General features: G+C 35.5%; 2 protein-coding genes across 3 annotated transcripts; both read right to left on the minus strand.

Annotated features, from left to right (window-relative positions):
* Positions 1-1,004: 1,004 nt before the first annotated feature.
* Positions 1,005-2,694, minus strand: LOC146164058 (uncharacterized). Its single transcript, XM_083380660.1, has 5 exons — positions 2,541-2,694; positions 2,380-2,387; positions 1,598-1,650; positions 1,412-1,538; positions 1,005-1,028 (listed from the first exon to the last, which is right to left on the minus strand). The coding sequence occupies exons 1-5, from the start codon at positions 2,692-2,694 to the stop codon at positions 1,005-1,007; spliced, it is 366 nt and encodes a 121-aa protein (XP_083236786.1).
* A 5,653-nt stretch (positions 2,695-8,347) lies between these two features.
* Positions 8,348-19,839, minus strand: LOC146164059 (ras-related protein Rab-3C-like). Of its 2 annotated transcripts, XM_083383103.1 has the most exons (7): positions 19,726-19,839; positions 16,528-16,591; positions 11,911-12,138; positions 10,695-10,813; positions 10,457-10,581; positions 9,315-9,375; positions 8,348-9,238 (listed from the first exon to the last, which is right to left on the minus strand). In XM_083383103.1, the coding sequence occupies exons 3-7, from the start codon at positions 12,136-12,138 to the stop codon at positions 9,109-9,111; spliced, it is 663 nt and encodes a 220-aa protein (XP_083239229.1). In that variant the 5' UTR covers positions 16,528-16,591; positions 19,726-19,839; the 3' UTR covers positions 8,348-9,108. The 2 variants fall into 2 exon arrangements, with proteins under 2 accessions (XP_083239229.1, XP_083239228.1); XM_083383102.1 differs by lacking the exons at positions 16,528-16,591; positions 19,726-19,839 and adding an exon at positions 14,237-14,400.
* Between the last annotated feature and the right edge of the window lie 562 nt (positions 19,840-20,401).

The raw sequence follows: 20,401 nt of genomic DNA on the forward strand, positions 1-20,401 counted from the left end.
GACTTCTTGCTGACCAGATATTTGATACTATTTGAATTTTTTCAGAAGTGGTGTGAAGTTTTTTTCAATTAGATCGGCGTCGTTACTCGGGCCAGTGGGAATTTCAACGCCTAAGTATTTGATAGTGCCTGATGGCCATAGAAGACCACTTTGTTCCATGGGTTTGTGACTGGAACCATAGAGCACTAATACTAGAGAGGTAACTGATTGTTCACTCAAGCGTGAAATCAATCATAACTTTTCTTGTTTAGCAAAAAATATATATTTTTTAAAACAATAAGGTAATAAACAACTTTATTCTTTGGAATAAAGTTTTAGTTTTGCAAAAATTAAACAAATAAAGAATTGCGACACCTTTTCATTCGACCAGCCTCTGCAGATTGGTCACGCTTGGATGAAGCGTTGCCACGTGACCATTTTTATTTGATTGTGCTGGTAATTGCATAGGACGTTTTAAAATTTTCTCAAAGTTTGCTCTAATAAATAAATATCAGCATGAAGATCTTCAGTCACTACTACACCATTCTCGTAACTTTCATCTGGCACATCTGTTTTTGTTGCATATTTCCGGTTATATGCTGTCTTTACATCATACCTTATACAGTTAAAGCAGTTTTCCCCGAATTTTACTACATAAATACATGCTAAAAATATTTACAGTGTAAGAAGAACACAACAAATGCTTTACCGTAAACATCACAGTTTGGAGATCTAATAATCTTTTCTGATGCCAAGTGGTTTTCTTCCCACCATTGAAGTACTTGTTTAGATGTATTTTTTGTTGCCTGATTTACCCCTTTGCATATGCTCATTTCTTCAAGCTTAACTGTACAAGTTGTAACGTTGTTGTTTGGAAATAAGGGTCATTCAAAACTTTAGTTATTTTAAGATAATACGCTGTTAAATGTCATGTATACCTACCCAGGAAAGAATTTAGGGTGGAATATTTAATGTCCAGCTTGGGAGAAACCAATCTCCACCCATGATATGCAATCCAATTTACTTCAATTGATGGTGATATACAGACACTGAACAAAATCATTGAAATAAATTAAGTATGCGGTGAAGTAATATACAATTACAAATTCAGTGGACCTCACAAACCTAACACTGGGATGAATGTAAGTTTTTTCATGAAGTTCAATAAAAAAACATTCCCGTCGTGTTGTAAAATAATACTGCAAATAAACTTATATATTTGGGAGGTTTAAATTTACCTACCTCTAAATGCTTTTCCAATTTTTTTTGCTTGATAAATCTAAGTCATTTAAATTTGAGTGCCTAATCTTAGCTGAAGGAGGCTGTCTGTCTGTTGGTGGTTTTCTGGCTGACTAAGATTAATAAAAAAATAAAAGTTATAGACTACAACATTCAGATGCACTTACAAAATATATTTCGTTATAAAACTTACCTTTTCTTTATTGCAATAAGATTTTGTAGGCAGGAGCAATGTTGGAAGTGCCCCAATCGCTAATCGTTTTCTTGTTCCATGTGCAATAATTTTCTCTTTTTCAAAATGGGCTTTACAAATCGCCGCCCTGAATATATTATCATTTTCTTAAAACGAGCACTTATATACAGAAAAACAGCAACCTACGTTTCCTTATGTAACATGTGTTTAATTTTGTCATTTTGGCAAAGATCTCTAAACTGTAGAAGCCATTTTGTCATATTGTGTTTACACAGAGAATTTTTGTTTTTAATCGATGTGTCGTAACGGAAAATTTTCAGTAAAAATCTATGGCCTAAATTCTTTGTAACCATATTCTAATGTTTACGTTACTCCTTGCAGCCAATGTGCAAACGATAAGCGGAAAGTTTTCGGTAAAATTCCGTTACGTAGATTTCTTGCAACCACATAATATTTGCAGCGAATTTGCAAAAAAATTCAAATTGCTGACACCAATTTTTATGCGTCAAGGTATTTACATCCGTTTTTTTGTATATGTTTCAAAACACCGCGGTCTGAACATTAGTCGGTTTCCCCGGTTGTGTGATTTTCAAACTGTTGACATTTTAACTGGAGGCAGAGGCTGTTTCGCAATCGCATTTTGACGTAAAATTTGTATGTTTCGCGTCAGAAATAAGTGTGAAAAAGGTTTAGACCACGCCTTGTTATCACGTGATATTTTGTTAAGTATTATAAGAATTAATGACGTAAATCTTTCTTTATCGCAGAAATTTTCTTAACTGATTCTCGTCTATAAATAGCGTGTTCAATCAATATAGAGAGAGAGATAGAGGCTTTTATAGCTTCTACTCAGACAGCAAACTTGAGTGCTTTTGTAACTCAACCAGTATCAACCAGTATCAACCAGTATCAACCAGTATCAACCAATATCACCCAGTACTGCCTAGTGCAGAGAGAGAGGCTTTTACAGCTTTTACTAAGACAGCAAAGTTGACTGTTCATATATCTGAACTAAAGGAAAGAATTGGACCTGAATGGCCTCACGAAGACAGGCCATCTCAAATCTTGTAGGAGTGTGGTCGATTCATCTTGGCAATTATATAAATGAAGACTCATTAACCGGACCCACCCCCACAAAACTGCAAAATAAAATGACGCAAGCTTGTCCTGTGCGCTTTTTCCTCTTCATTTTTTGCCAAATCTGGTCTTCCTATGGCAAACAAAGACCTAACAAACTTTGATCGGTTTGTATAATTGCACCCCGGAATGCAACAGTGTGTCATGTTCACCTTTTTATCCACTGCTGTATCAAGCGATATTGGAAAAGGTCGAATCTTACCCGGTTCATCCAAGCGTGACCGATCTGCCGATATTTACGAGTGTCGCCTCTAGTATTAGTGCTCTTTGCTGGAACTGATGATGCCACATTGGCGAAATATATTTTCCTTTAAACAAAACGTCTGATCCTGGTTTTACTCATGTTTTTAACTATGAGTTTTACTTGTTAATATACGCGTCAGCGGAGCAGTGATCGACTGGCTAAAACCTGCCGCCGATGGTTTTCGATTCTATAAAGATACACCCTATTGTTGATTTAGATTTTAGACATATTTACTTTGCCACATGTGGCCCGCGACATCATTGTTCATGGCCCGCGAAGCACTGTTGAATTATTGTAATGCGTAGTTGAGGGTTTAATCAAAGAAATATAAGTGACCAACGATCAGCAAGCATACTGCAATTGTTTGGTTATGATTACATTTTTTCCGGTTACACTATTAAATAAACCAGATTAGCCTACTATCGCTTATCAAGTTCGAATTCAGGGGTGACAAAGAACGCCTAATTTTTGTGATGTATTAGACTGGTTTAAAAGTCGCACTACATCCTTTACGGGACTTTTTAAAATGGCTGTTTTGCGAACTTATAAGTTATATTTGCTTTTTGTTTTCCGTCTTTTTGATATGAGTATTACATAAAAACACAGCCCCATATAAATTACTATTTCCGCCCCTTCAAAGTAAATGAACGATGAAATATGCCACGCTTCCGGAAAGTATTGTTTTACAGCAGTGGTTCTCTACCGGGGTGCCCTGGCACTCTATAGGGTGTCATTTTTGACGCTCAAGGGTGCCAAAAAATATTTCAAATTCTTTAGGATTTAAATTTTTGCTCTATTAGTAAGCTACTTAAAACAAGTGTGTCGCAAGCCAAATAAGGTTGTCAAACACTGTTTTACAGGTTTTCGCTATGACTAAAGGCTGACGCTCTCCGTGATGCATTTTAGCCAAATTAATCTAGTTTAAAAAAAAATAATAAAAAAAATAAATAAAATTCTGCGCTTATAAATGCAGTAAGCTTCTTCTAAATTGAAATTTTGTCAAATACGCCATTTTTTTTTCGCGCTTCGCGCGCACCTTTTTGCCAGTATCGTTGTCATGATAGTAGCAAATTTGTGGACCTTATATGCCCTTCGACGTTACTTTTTGACGATGCTTTGCGGCGTTATCGTTAAACTTTTCGTACCCCGACCAAACGAAAATGTAGCCTGCTTTATGTGGCCCGCCAAGAGTATGCAACAAATATTGTGGCCCGCGATGCTGTCAACCTTGGACCACCCTGACCTAAAACATGACTGACAGCTCATCGAAATGAAAGTATAATGTTAGACAACGATTAATTTAAAACTTAACTGTAAAGCAGGGCGATTTAAAATAATGTGGAGCCCAAGAGAACTAGTGTAAAAAAGGTTGGGAAACACTGAGCTATGTGATTACTTGCCTAATTAGTCTCTACATTTTTGGTAACTATTGCACATTTATGCATATGCATACACATATATTGCCGGCACCGGACTCGAGATTCAACTTTCCAGGGTAGGCCTCAAGAGTCGGAGTCGGGTTTGCAACCGAATCGGTAGTCCTCTCGAAAAAAGATAAAATAAAAACATTTATTTATATTAAGATACTCAATTGTTATTTTATGTGTCGTAATAAACGTTTGTAGCGAAATGGGTTGGTATATGATCTCACTAGTCTGTGATCACAGAGTTGGTGTGAATGCACGTTTTTTCTATGTTGAAATAAAATTAAAAGGGGCGAAGTAATGATTAAAATAAAATTTTGATATTAGCGTTTTTCCAGATTTAAATTCGTTTTTAAATAAATATAATTGTTTATAAATTAATTACAATTAATGCTATAATGTATCATCAGTTAAAAAACAACAACTACAAAGGGGGTGTGAAATATTTAAATTTTCTGGTTTGTTATCATTTTTTCCAATTCAAATAACAAAAAAATGCGTTAAGTAAAAATAAAACGTTTTAAAACAAATAAGACATACTAAATTGTTATAGTACCAGTCTTTATTTGTCACTAATTATTTTACCTTATTTTGTTAACTGCATTTACTAATCAAAACTATCATCAAGAATAAATTAAAGACCATGGTCCCTAAAAAATCTATTTCTGGTAATTTACACCAAAGTAAAACATCTTTAGCCTTGCTCTCATTTGGCCTTTTCGAAGCGTATGTTTCAGTTTGCTTTAATTTATTAAATGCATTGCATCATGTTTTCCCAAACATGTTAAAACATGTGTCTATTTAGACTGGATAAACTCATTTTTTTCTTTCTACGCGCAATTTATATCACCCTCGACACAAATTAGATGAAAGTATTTAAACTCGACTTAAGTTAATTATCTTATGACGTTATTTTCTATCGTCATATTTTTAAGTTGTTATGAAGAGAGGGCATTAGGGCGTTACGACAATCGTTTGAGCTTAAGGGTTCCTAGTATAAAAAAAGGTATATATTGAAGTTAAGTTATATTTAATTCCGGGGGGACGAAATTTCTGGGGACGAATTATTTTGGCCAGGTTGCGCTTCGCGCGAACAGATTTTGACGGAAAATATTTTCATGCCATAATATGGCGTACCATGGCATGTTATGCCTGTGAACTCAGTTTTTCGTCCTCGCGCTCTTAGCCCACATAATTGCCATATTTGCGCAAGAGTTCACATGACAAGAGTGGATGTTTTAACATTAGTTGTTTTATAATCTTTGAAAATTGTGATGGTCACTTCCTTAAATAAAATTCCAGTTCCTCCCCTGTTTTTTGTGATTTAATTTATTTTTATAGGTTCTGCGGGCCATTAAAATATTTAAAGTGGCGATGCGACTGATTGTAAGAGTTTGGTCACCTATACCAGAGTGCCTTTGGTTTAAACGGATTTCCTTAAAGCCGACAAAAGCATAGTAAAAACGGATAAACGTTCGTGCGAAGCAATAAAAATGTATTTAGATAATGGCCTAAGTGTGGGCAAAAAATATAGTATGAGAGTCATGGCCTTGTGGCCTCACTCAAGATCACGAAAACTTGCTTAGGCTTACTAATTCGAGAAGTTGTTTTAAGTTTGTAAAAACAACTGTATGTCTAAACCTAACCATCAGCCCCATGAACATATAAACGTACAACGTCCAGGCCAAGGGTCAGATTCGGGCCCTAGACGTAGCCTAATTCAAGCTTTATAAGTGTAACAAAATTTCTACACGCTCCCCTACCGTCAAATTAATACATTTGATGCATGGTTGCGGTTCGTCATAACCTTTATTATTTAGTTCCGTATTTTGTAAGCTGTTACAGTTAAAAAAAATACTGCTTTGTGTGCTGCAGATGTAAGTAGCCTAATTTGTGGGTGTAAATGCAGTTAACTGTTAAACTCGGTAAGATACGTTGCTTTTTTGTTAAGTCCTGCTTATCGTATATGCGACTTAGTTAAACTGAATTCGTGTTTTATTTACAGTTTGAACTATTGTTGATCAAACCTTTAATGCTGTTTTGTTGTATCAGGGTGACCAGATAACAAAATTAAAGAAGGCTAAAATTTCGAAAAAACAGGCCACAGGGAAAAAAGGTCAAACTTTTTTAACACTAAAATGCTGGGCGCCAGTCCAGCTTCCTACCACTCTTTTAATAAAACGAGTTGTCAAAAATGAAATTGCAAAGAACGAATAAATACGGGTAATAAATATAATGATAATAATACTTGACCCACCCGAAACGCTAACTAGCACCCCAAACCCAAACAATGTTGGTATTATAAACCAACGATTAAAATTAGGTAGGATTCTCCGCCAGCGCCAAATACTGCTTAGGGCAGGGGTTGGCAACCTTTCGTATACAATGTGCCAGTTTATGAATAATTTTAAAATATCAACAACTCGCGTGCCAAACATTTTTCTATGTTTGGTTTTGCACTGGTAACCAAGGCTACAGAGTCGGTTAACCCGAGTCCGACTCCGGCCAAATGTGGAATTTCATCGAGTTCCGAGTAAAATATGCCACCATATGCCATTTCGCTTTTATCTTGGTTTCTCAGTCGCACAAAAACACACATGCTTACTTTTAAATTTAATGTAGAATGCCCTACTTCAAGGCAGTAAAAATCCCGCCAATTTTAGGGCATTGTGACGTAATACGAGTCGTAACCAACAAGTTTAAGGCCCACAAAAATAATGTTAAATACAACAGTTAGGACACTAATATGTGACACGAACACTGCTGAATCATTTGGCGTGCCCTGAAAAATCATCTCGCGTGCCAATTTTGGCACGCGTGCCAGGGGTTGCCGAACCCTGGCTTAGGGATTTAAGGCTAGCTACTGTGAAAACAAACTATTTAGCCAATTCTTGATATCTTTTACCCAGATGGTAAAATTTGGATATTGCATGAGGGACGTTTATTACAAGCCAAGTTTGGCAATCTGGTCTTCTCAGCATGTGTTTCTTTACCGACCTCGCGGAACTTGTCGCGCTGAGTTTTTCAGAGTGTAATATCTTCACGTTATGCCGCAACTGTGCTGAAATTTTCGCACAAACCTTGTATTAGCAGCTATCCAGCGCATACATTAAAATCAATATTATAAAGATAGTAATATTCACGTAAAATAAATAATATTTTCCCCGTACCGGTATGTGTGTATTGCTAATTTAACTATAAAGGCAAAACAAAAATTGGCGGGCAAGCGTATTCTTAAAAGGCCGAATTTTCTACATTTGGGCCGTGAAAAGGCCAATCTGGCAACCGTGTGTTGCTTTCCTGTGACGTTTTTGGCGAGTTGAATTGTGCATTGTGATGTACGATTTTATTGTTTCGCTTGAATTTAAACCCCGCATTCGTTGGACGTGATTGATATCGCGACCGATGCGAATTTGCTAGTTATAATTGTTCAAATGTTCAAAATTTCTTGCGGTGACGTAACCGAAACATTTTCTTGTGATAATGTGAACGAAAATGCATAATACAATTTGTCTTGCGAGAGTAGTGGATCAGCAATAGCTACTTTACAAATCTATTATAACCGCGCAATCGATAAAGGAACAAAGGGTTTAAAATGTGTTTTCTGTAGTTTGCTTTTTCTGCCTTTTGGTTTTCTTTAGTTAAAATATTTACAATGCAGAAATAACAATCACCGCGGTGTTTAAGTATATACGGGATCGGAAAACTCCGACACCACAATTTTCAGATTTTTTTCCGAAAGGTATCTTGGTCAATGGTCGTCCATTTTCATGATATGCGAAAAAAGTTTCATGCATAATTTTCTGTCTCACAACGCATATTTTTTTAATGCAGGATTTCTGTTGTGCAACTGTCACTCAAAGGGTGATGGAAGCATTGAAAATTATCACAGGTAAATTAGATATGTGTCAATCGGCTAAAAAGCATCTTGCATCATCAGCCATAAAACACAAGTGAATTGGAACAGCTCGAAAATACATTTTGTATCAAATTAATGAATGAATGGATGAACTTCTAATTGGGTGGGCTCTCATTTACCTATTACGCCTGTCGATGGGGTTGTCTTCAGAAAAGAAACCCTTCCCTGATCTGATGGACGTCAATGAATACTACCAAAAATCAGAGTTGGTTTAAAGCAGATATTTATTTTGGAAACTATTTAGGGCTGACAACACCATAGCTTCAACCTCTATAAACATTAAACATAAACTACATTTTTAACAAATAAAATGCACGTCAAAGAACACATCCGATGGCAGTATGGATAACATGTTTTCACCCAATTTGAGAATCTAATTTTCTGCCATTCTAAATAAGAACATGTATGCAAACAAAACAGAGAAGCAATATATTCGGAAAGTCTGCTGCTTTGCACATACCCCTAAAGAACTAAAACGTACCTTACACTAATGCAGATGTTTAAGAATGTCGCATCTCCGATGTTTTGTGCAAAACCTTATATATATATTACAGCACAACGCAACAATACAGAAATATAAAGACAACCATTAAAATAAGCAGAATGTTTCAACATAAACACCACTTAGAATTTAATAAATGGAAACATTAAAGAATATATAGAAAAGTAGCTTCATTAGTTAAAATGCACAAAACTCTGGACATCTATTGCACACTACACCTACACGATTTGCAGCAAATTATTTTAAATTCCTAATCAAATTAATTCCTAGTTAAATAAAACAAAAAGTACAGAATGATAATATCATAGACTTGTTTACAGTCGTATCAGGAATTTCGTAAAACAAAAAATCCACAATTTCAAAAGAATAAAAAAACTGTTAGACAACCATAAGACTTGAAGACAAGTGGCTCTTGTGCTTTTTACCAACATGGTTGTATACACCATGAGGTGGCGGTTTGAGGGTTCACGACTAACAGGCACAGCCAGAGCCATGGTTTTCATTATCATCTGTCAATCTGGTTGTTCCTTTGCTAGCATTACCGATAGTTGGGTCTGCTTCTAGGCTTTCCGACATCTTGTCACAAATTAAATCAACTAACCTAAAAACAGAATAGACATGTAAGTGTGTTAACATTTCAGACAAGAAACTTTATATCGCATCTTAAGAAAACTTACCTTTCAAAAACTTGCTTGACATTGATGTTATCTTTTGCGCTGGTCTCAAAAAATTCGAAGCCTGAAATAAGAAATAGTTGCAGTAATTCAAGTAGAATTAGCACTAATCGCTCACGAACTTTTAAAAGATGGAATAAGTTTTGACCCTTAAATACAAAGTTACATTTTGTATTTTTTATTTATAAAATAATATCCCAATTAGAGATGTTTTAAAGTAAAATATCGGATTCTTAGAATTCGGATAGCGGAGTATTCGAATAGGATTTTTCCGTTATAATCGGGTAATTAAAGCCACCAGAATTTCTTCGTTTTACGCCGCGGCTAATTGCATTGTTGATTAAGGCCAGTCGCTGTGACGCAACATTTACAGTACATAAACATAATCTTGAAATGTAGCCAAGTTACGCAAATGCGCTACTAGGTTACTCATGGTCATGTACTCTTTGTTGCCATTTAATTATTTGAATGCATAACAGATGACGTTTGCGGTAAAGTAGAACTAAAACACAATGTTATTATAAAAACAAACTGAATATTAAACAAGTTGCAAAAAAAACAAGTAGGCCGAAAATAAAGATTTGGAACCTCGTATTTGTATCATGTATTGTTTGTTTTTATTTATTTTTTATTACAATATACATATGAACATGCTGTTGCTAGCTGGCATAGTATAAAGCATACTAAGAATAAGCCCTTGCGGTACTTATCTTTACTTATTCAACGTTCTCCTTAGTTTTTTGTCGTTTTACTTAAAGGTGGTGTTGTTGCATTACCGGACTAAAAAGGCATCCTGAATCGGTATCCAATACGTTGGATAAAATAAATACAAGTACCGAAAGAGTTTCATTTTAGTATGGTAAAAATTGTTTTGTGATTAATTACTGTCACTAAAGGTGTATGATAAAAACATCCCCAACAAAGTAGATAATAATAATTAATTAAACGCTTTAGTGGTTTAAAAAAATGGATTCGTTAACATAGATTCTAAAAGATCGTTATATTAGAATCATATGGGATTATACTATGAGAACACCCCAAGCCAAAGTTCATAGAAATAACCATTCTGATTATTTACTTTGTTAAATGGTAAAACTTCACAAAAAAATACAGAAAAAAAGCTCCAATAAAAGCTAATTAGTTACCGAGTTGATCTGCTAATTGCTTTCCTCTATCAGTTGCAATAACCCTTTCATCCTCCATGTCACATTTATTTCCCACTAGAGTAACCTGAGCGTTGTCCCAGGAGTAGGTTTTAATTTGGGTTGACCTAAACACAATAATAAACTGATTACGCTAGTACACAAATGCAAAAATGATCTTTAAGCATAGCAGTCATAACAAAAAAAAATATGGATAGTTAGTTAAATGTTTATACATTACCAATCTTGAACGCTGTTAAATGATTCCTCGTTGGTAATATCATACATAAGAATAAATCCCATAGCGCCTCGGTAGTAGGCAGTTGTGATCGTCCTGTATCGCTCTTGGCCAGCTGTGTCCTTCAAACATGAAAGTTTGCTTTTAAAGAGGTTCAGTTCCGAAACAATCTAAATGACTACAGGGCAAACATAGACAAAACTTGTGTTGACAGTGTCATGTTGCTAGTATTATTGATAATGACAGAGAAACTATAACATAATCCAAGTGGACGCCATTTACACCTTTACAAGCAGGTTAAAATACACAAGAGCCCCACTCCACTATTTCGGAAGTGATGCTTCGCCATCTTTCAGAGGCATAAGTACAATGTAGCAAAATGGAGTGATACACACATTCACCAATATATAAAGTAATAATCGACAGTAAATTCATTGCACAGTAAATTTTCATGGCCTACTTTTAATTTGTATTTCCTAGGTTTGTTGCAAACAATATAAAACTGATTGTGTAAAATAAGAATCTCCTCGCCTTTACACACAAATGATGACAATGTAGTGTTGGCACCCAAATGACCGACTTTGCCCAAGACAAAAAAGTCTAAAAATGACTAGAACTTATAAATGACTGACTTTGACAAAGACAGGAAAGTCCAAAGAATTTTTGAAAACAATTTTGGTTATTTCAAGTCATAAAAACATAACAGTCTTGTTCATAGAGACCTATATAGTGTACGTCAGTGATGAAATAGGCTATGCACAAAAAATGTAAAAAAACAGAATTGTTTTTGGTAAAATGCTTATTTAATGTCTGAGGGGGCTGCTTACAAAAAGGGCGTGATAGAAAAAAGGTTAAGAACCATTGTACTATGCTGGAATTAATATAATGTTAATGTTCTTGGTTTGTAGTGGGTCACAACTCACAACAGAATTATTTTGCACTGGACTGGCAGCAAAACTGCTAATCTGTTATCAAACTAATTGTGTGTTCAAGCCACAATTGATTTAACCGTTTTTTTGGCTAAACATAGGAAATGATTACCTAAATTTAGTCTTAGTCATGTCTATTTATGTAAAATGGTAAATAAGCAACTACATTAATAGTTCCAGAGCAAATCAGGTTCCATGGTATGTAAAATGGTTTATACGATTAATACAAAATATTGTTATTTCGGTATAGCACAGTAGTTTAGGGGCCATTGCCCTTAAGTTTAACTCACCCATATTTGCAACTTCACTCGTTTGTCGTGGCGGAAAACGGTCTTTACTTTAAAGTCAATGCCGACGGTGGATACAAATGCACTGGTGAAAGAGTCGTCGGCGTAACGGAAAAGAAATGAAGTCTTGCCGACGCTGCTGTTGCCAATTATGAGCAGCTTGAACATGTAGTCAAAGTTTTGATCGGCGGCGTCTTTCTGGTTCTGCGACGACGAATTTGTGCTCGCCATCTGAACAAAGCCACACAATTTCGGTTACTTTATTCTTGGCAAGCCCGGTAGAATTACTCTTCGCGGTAATGTGGCATACAATGAGACTCAGCGCAGTTATTCGATTTTAAATCGATAAACATACGTCAACTTTAAACTTATACAAAGCAAAAGTAACTATGCCCTGTTTTTTTCAAGTGAATGCCTATTCGACTAGCGTAATTCGCCCGCTCAAATAACTCGTTCAACGGTCTCAAAGTAAACAGAACGCAGAAGAAACGCCCTCTGCCAACAACTTATAAGATTTCTCCACTACCACATTCCACACTTTCAGAGAGCTGTAGAAGCGGAACGGCAACGGCCCATGCGACACGTATATAACATGACGCCCTAAAGCCGGTGACTACTTCACACGCTTGATCAAATATAAAGTTGGCAGCTGTCTAACCAATATGCACAATTTACGGGCTAATGAGAACAACATTAAACGTTTAGCGTTGCTACATACAAGCGCCCCACGTTCTACAACGACAATTTCCTGTGTTAATACCAATCGAGTTGGAAAAGGATGTCAAATAATAATCGGGGTCATTCTGTCTAAAGCAAGGCCACAACCGCAACGCTGATACAACTTTGCACTTTCTATTTACACAAAAACGGTTGGGCATTTCTCAACTTTTTGAAACGATTTTTTATAAAAACAATCAAACTAATAACTCGTTGGCCCTATTAATTAATCGAAATTAAAATTAAAAAAAAATCGTTCAACGCACTTTTTTCTATCGTGTTTTCATATTAAAAAAATACAACCAAGCTAAATTGTACTATAGAAGAGCACGAACTTGCTAAACTAGAACTGAGCACAGACTTGCTAAACTAGGGTTATGCCAGTCTAGCGTCTAGCCTACTACAGTTAAAATAGGAAAAATTATCTTTTAATGTTTCAAGTTTAACATAATCTAAGTAACTCTCGCTACATTCTTAACTCCTAACCTTTATGGCTTCAGCGCATAAGGACATGGAAAAGTGCCTGGGGAAATACAGTCGATATTGACGGTCGTTCTCTACGTAGTTTTTACGGAGATGGAACACAAAAAATCGCTATTGATTGGCGGTTTGCTGGTGACCGGGCTCGTGTTCGTGTCGCCTGCCCTTTCCGGACTACAAGCGCGATCTCGGTCCTCGATGTTAAAAGCCGATGGAAATGCGCCTCTGTATACGTGGAGCGACAGATGGCGGTCGAACAACTAATATCTGGATATAGGTCAATTACCCGCTGCTATGCGGCCGACGGGCACAGTGAGCATGCTGACCACAACAGTGATCATTATTTGCCGAAAGCCGCCACCATAAACCTCAATGTAATTCAGCACTATTGAAGTAAAAGCCAGACCTTTGCAACATTTCGTTCCAGGCGCGACCGAGCGTGAAACCGAAACGTCCAACGATATTTTTCTTTGGTTTACAACAAAAGCGACGGGCAACGTAACAAATCGCGTGAGGCACGGTTCTTCCTTTCCAGGTTTTTGAGCCGAGTTTAATTATTAAATCAACACTTTGGCAGGTGGCAACGGCTTTACGTCCAGTTCTCCACTTGTTCAATGTAAGGAAACGCTTTCCTCTAAGTTCCATTTATTGGCAATAAATAAGACAAATATTTTTTGATCTAATCAATCAAATCAAAATTTGGTCAAAAATCAACTAGTTGATATTATATCAGGTTAGGTTCAGCTCGTGCTATTTTTGGTGCCAAACATTCGTAAATCTCTATTTGGAAAAAGTGCATCAATGTTTTGCATATACCCTAAAAATAATAGATTTGCGTTCCACTAGTCGCCAGCAAAATACCTAAAATGCTCTCAGCCAAAGGAACTGACGACGCCTAAACATTAATATAGTTTTTAAACTGATGAAGCCTACTAACACACACGTAGTCAACGACTGCGATATGGCCCTAATATTAATATTTTTGTTTAAATTAATGTATCCTTAAAATTTCAAAATATTGTCAAATTAAGTAGTTTTAGGTCAAAAAAATTTAAAAAAATTTAATGTTAGGTACAAAATAAGCGCGCAGTTTAAAGATTCGTTTAGCAAGGTAAACAGACAACAAACATACCTCAACTCCAGCCTCGTGCTTCATTTTCTGGGATTAGTTGCTTTATCAAATACGAAAAGTCTAGCAGATTCAGTAATATCTTAGCACTGCTTTCAAATACCTCTAGTGTAAGGCAGGCGGCGAGTTTTCCTAGACTTAATGAATAATTTAAACTTGGGACGTAAAATTAAGCTGGAACGAAGGCACTATCTAGACCAGTGGTTTCTAAATTCCGTCGCTTACGAATGAACACTGAAAAAAAAGTTACGCACCAATGACCTTTAACTGCGCTTGCATTAACTGACTACATATACCCGAAAACGGAGTATGAGTTAAGGGTCGAGATTTTTTGTTAAAGTAGGTTGAAATTAATGGGAACGTATTACGACGCTTTAAATAATAATATATCTAAACATTTAGTAACAAATGTTTGAAAGCGACACTATAAAATTAATGGCTTTAGTAACAATGCTTTTGAACCAAGTGACAACCAACACGGATTTCAGATGCAACCAACCGAAAATATTTTAGACTAGTTGCATTACTCTGACAAATAAGAATACATTTATCACATTAGGACCGTGAATTTAAGGCGGATGACAGCAATATTTTGACAGCGCATATTTTGACGTTGCCTCCATAAATATTTTTGAACTCTTTCGTATAGTTTACTGTATTACGCTATAGTCGAATCTATTTTCCTAAATTACTCCCTGCAACTACTAGTAAAGGCCAAACATAAAACTGAATCTGAGAACTGTGCTGAAATGGAAAGGAAGGTTAATTGAGAACGATATCGATCGACATATCGATCTTTTTCAAGACGAAAGAAAAGTCTGAAAATCTGACGGCTTCGACCGCCCAATCCTTGCAATTAGGTCTCGGGTAGTACGGTTTGCAATCAATAGCCTTACAGAAAATGCAGTGACTTTCCTCCGGACACGCATTACCGAAATTAGATCGCACAAGACTAAACAAAAGCAACGGTCGCCCTCCTAACCAATAAAGAATTGCAACAACGCAGAAGCGCAAATTTTTGCTTTTACAATGGTGCCATTGTAAACAAAATAAGGCAAACGTTTGATTGAAAAAAAGAGCAACGATCCGCGTCACAGCAGAAATACAGCCACATTTAGAACGCCTGAATTTTTCATGACGCAGAAACTGGCGTCGTGAATATTGGATGTATTGCCTATACGTCATCCTTTGACCTGGGGTATATATCAACCACCACAACAAGTGAAATGTAGGTGTATCTAGTTGGAACACAACATTGTATCGGTAGGAATATACGATTGATTTCACTAGGTTGTGGTTAAAGCAAAATATATATAACAAAGTGCATACAGTATCATATCGAACATCTGCTGAAACACATTCCTTAAAACATTCCCTAGTTTCCCGGCCAGTCCTAATAACCATACCAAGTAGTTCAAGTGTGTATGTGGACAACTAGACATAGATTACAATGCCATGGTTAGCACAAAACAGAGCCTGCGGCCACACTCAATAAAAAGTTGTTAACATTACACATAAAAGTTAAATTAAAGCTTTTTGAAATAAGTTGTTCAGGATAATGTTTTGTGGCACACCTTAGAATGTTTGTGCTGTGTGATATAAAAAAGAAGCAGAATCGGAATAGCCTGTTGTACGTATATAAATATGGCTTAGAAAGAAAGACATAATAATTTAACAGTTTATTATTTTTACAATATATGCATTCTGTCCTGTTATATGTTTAGTTAGTCACATCTAATAAGCAGATTTTAACTAGAGAGCAACCCATGCAACTTTTAACAACACTGATAACCATTTTGTTATTTTTTACCAAATGATACCCTTTATTGGTAAACGATTTTTGACATACCTACTAAAATACAGCAATAACAATTATTAATTGAACATATAATGACAATTACATTCAGGTAATCTTCCTATTTATTTATACAACTCTTATTTTTAACAGCAAACCAACACTCTGTTAAATCAGCCATGAAATGAAGGTAACATGTACAGATTTTTTTGTTTTTTACTTTCATAGTAAAATTTTGTCAAACATCAGCTGGAATTTGCCAATATGGATATATAGATAGGAGTGGAATATCTGTCGATATTATAGAAACTGATCAACCGGTCTGTCTTTAACTTTAATCTATATACTAAGTCAGACAGAATTAACAATGCATGTAATGCTCATATTAAAAATTTAAAGCACAGTTGATTTGATTCAATTAATGTTGTTTTCCTACCTTTTAGCGCTACATACAATTATACGCTTTATACAAAGTAAACCAAATATTAATCAGCCTTACTTTTGTAGATGTCTCTTACTTTAGTAACTTCCTCTCAATTGAATTTACAAATCAACCTGAATACCTATGTTAGAAAAGATTTAATTAATTAGACAAAGCAAAGCACAACATAAATGTTTTTGTCAGCATTAGTAACTATAAAAAAGTTAATATTGGATTATTTTCTAGTCCGCAACCTGTCATACACCAAAATGGCAGTATTCACATAATTTGCTAAAAATACAAAAAGCAAAAATATATAGTAGAATATGCAATTACATAACATAATATGGCATTAAAAATTTCAAGTTTAAAAAATTATATATATATAGCATATTCTTGGCTACTTAATAATGGCTAAAATTCAAGTCGTATACTTTGTATATATTAATCAATTGACACCAAATATTTGACCAGTGTATATATGCTATGCACCTGTCATTTAGACAGTATTCTTTGGTCAATCTACATTATTAGTAAATTTATCCAACCAAAATTTACTATTTTTATACTATGTGGTAGTTATTTTTTTGTCAACTAATAGTAAAAGCACATTGTTTCCTATAATAAATACAGTATACTGAATTCAAGCATTGTTGCCATAGCATCATAAGTATGATTGTTATCTCAAAGGACTGGGTCAAAAGGGGCAAAAAAGGCTTATTTTTGCTAAAAGAAAGCTATGTTTCTCCTCGCGGGCTGACCTGGCCCATGGGAGTAGTTGCCTATGTCTGCCCGGTTTGGTTTGGTTTGGGTAAGTCACAAAACAATTTTAGTAAAATGAGGTTGTGATTTTTTTTTTCTAAAAAAAACATAAAAAAGTTGGTTTAAATACAGTTTTTCCTGACTAGTAAAAGACAAGTAAAAAAAAACAAACCAATTTTTTGTCCAAGTCAAACCAAATAATTTGCCAAACAACTTAGTCAAGTAAAGTGATTTAAAATCAGTGGCTTAGGAGCGTTTAAGCCAAGCCATTCCCGATTACATTTCTGAGGACTGTGCTTTCCCAAAACCACGCCAGTGACGTCATTTGACATAAAATTTCACCAGCCTAATAAATTAACAATGAAATGTAGTCCATTTTGGCGGGCCATACCATTTTGGCTTACGATTTCGGGCCTTACAATTTTTGCCATGAACCTTTGGCGGCCACAAACTATGGAATACAGTCGGATACCTGCCATATTTTCGTCGTCCAGGGTTTACAATGCTCAAATTATTATTGTTAGGATGTGAGTTAATGTTAGGGTTTGGGTGGTTCAAGTATTATTATTAGATATTTTTTCCTACATCCATTTCTTACTTGCAATTTCAATTTTGACAACTTGTTCAGTTACTGTAAAAAATAACAACAACAAAAATAAAACAAAATGACTTACTTTGTTACAAACTACATTATTAATATTAACAAGTGACAAAACTAGTTATCTACAAAAGAATGGTCTTGTAGTAAATTGATACATCGGTATATCAATTTACCACTGTATCAATATTAAAAAGAACTTTGTATTCACTTTGCAAGCTAAAAGGCAATAAGTAAGGGAAGTAGCAAGGGTTAGTCAATTTTTGTTTTTCAATACAATTAAAACAAGTTTTATTGCCCCCAAGGGTGGGGTCGCCATGTACAATTTCATTAAGAAAATAATCATAAGAATTAGGCAATATGAACCAACAGTTTAGCAGTATAGAAGCAGCAAAATAACTGCCAGTCTAACATTTGTCTTTGTGCGGCTTTTGCTGCAGTGAACTTGTCGTGTTTATGACGTCACAATTACACTTTTTAATTAATGAATCAAGTCTAGCTTCAATCAAACGATGTCTAATAAAAATGAATGGACGCTCAAACCAGGATTGCCAGAAGGCCTAAAATGTGAACCAAAAACAATAAATTGTCCTAATTTAACTGCTGTGTCCGACGGTTTGTAAATCATTAGGACAGTTAAGCTTTCTGTCCTAATTTTGTCGAATTTATTTGAAATATTGTGGGATGAAGTAAAACCAGAGGCTCACAAGGCCTACTAACTTTGTTTATACCAACTTTAACAACGTTAATTGAAAAATTGTTCTTCGCGTGATTTTTTGCGTATTTCTGCAATAATTTTCTGCAGTACTAAAGCGTCAGGTGTAGTATAGGGCGCTTTAGTTCCAAATTTAAATTTAGGCCAAGTAAGAATAAAATTTGGGCTAGGTTTACAATAGGTTACAGGCAAAGTATTTCTACTTTACAGCGGTATCATAACATTTTAAATAACCCTTTCCAAAACATCCACAGAATAACGGTAATCAAATTTTGGTCTTGCCGTTTTGGCAAAGAGAAATAGAATTTACAGACAGCTTTATTGTTGCACTGCTGTTAATGACTAACCGTTTTGTAAAGTTGTAAGGAATTTTGGCTGCTCACCAAGAACAGTTACCTCCATTGAATTACCTTTAGTCTCGCACTAGGTTCATGCTAAATATTATTTGACCTAAAATGTCAATCTCTGGCAACCCTGGCTCAAACCGTAACTTTAGCTTGTTGTGCATAGCACATTTGATCCGAAATTTGATACAATCCTAAACTAGATTTTTTCCCTTTTGAATTTTGCCAGTTTTAAATTGTGTTTTTTATTTACTCAGGTTTATTTATCATACACTATAATTGGGGGGTCGCGCAAGTTATCGAAAACGTAAAGGGGGTCGCGAAAAAACAAAAAGGTTGAGAACCGCTGGTCTAGAGTCTAGACCGTTCGATTCCAAAATAACTCTTTGGGAAAAGAAAAATTTTCCGTTGATGCGACCATAAACCAAGCATATTACAGAGCTTAACAGGTTTGTCAAAAAAATCGGCGCTCTTTCACTATTGTACGTAAAAATTAATAAAAAAAAAATTTTCTTTAAATACCGCATACCACAACGCATATTGTTTGGGTTAGGGTGCGGGTTAGCGTTTGGTTGAGGGTGGGTCAAGTTATTATTAATAATAAACATAATATTACTTGACCCACCCTCACCCAAACGCTAACCCGCACCCTAACCCAAACAATATGCGTTGTGGTATGCAGTATTATTATTATTTTTTTTTTGCATAACTTTTCACGTACAATAGTGAAAGAGCGCCAATTATGTTAATTATTTAATAATAATATTGCTCGACCCAATCAAACGCTAACCCGCACCTTAACACAAATAATGTACATTGTGTTACGATGCTAGATCAACGCCAAAAATAGTTCTTACCGATATCTTGATTTTCACTATCGGCACAAAGACGAAACTGTTTGACTTTTTACCACCGCCAACTAAAATAACAAGTATGATGCCAGCATAAAGCTCTTTTAGACTAGAGTCACACTTTTATGATTTTTATGTTTTTTGTGACGTCAATTTGTTGTACGAATTTAGTAATTCTTTTTTATGTGTTCACAACCTATGTGAACTCTGACCAAAGAGATTACATAATCTCTTTGCGCTGACATTCTACAAAATGCAATTTTTGCTTTCCATAAATCTACATAATAACCTCTTTGCAATAAGGCTCATGCATTGTTACTATCACCTATTTAACTTCAAAATAACATAAACGCAATGTATGTTTTTCCAGGAGGTCTGTAGACGTCCACTACAAGTCGAACCGAACCCGAACCTAATGAACCGTTTTTTAGAGGATTTTTCCCGGACCACACAACGAGTTCTGGACCGTTTTTTGTAAGGCTTGAAGGAGGCGAACCAGAAACGAAAGCACATTATTAACCGAATCTGTTAAAAAAGCGGTTCACTCCAATTCCACCCGATCCGTTAGAAATCAGTGCATTTCTAAGCAAAAAGGTCTACGACAATCAGGGCATCCAATGGCAGAAAAGTCTAGACTTTTAGACCTTGAGGTCCTGGCAATGCACTGATTTGGACCTTTAGG

Source organism: Ascidiella aspersa, chromosome 2 (assembly GCF_963924565.1).
Source record: "Ascidiella aspersa chromosome 2, kaAscAspe10.2, whole genome shotgun sequence".
NCBI lineage: Eukaryota > Metazoa > Chordata > Ascidiacea > Phlebobranchia > Ascidiidae > Ascidiella > Ascidiella aspersa.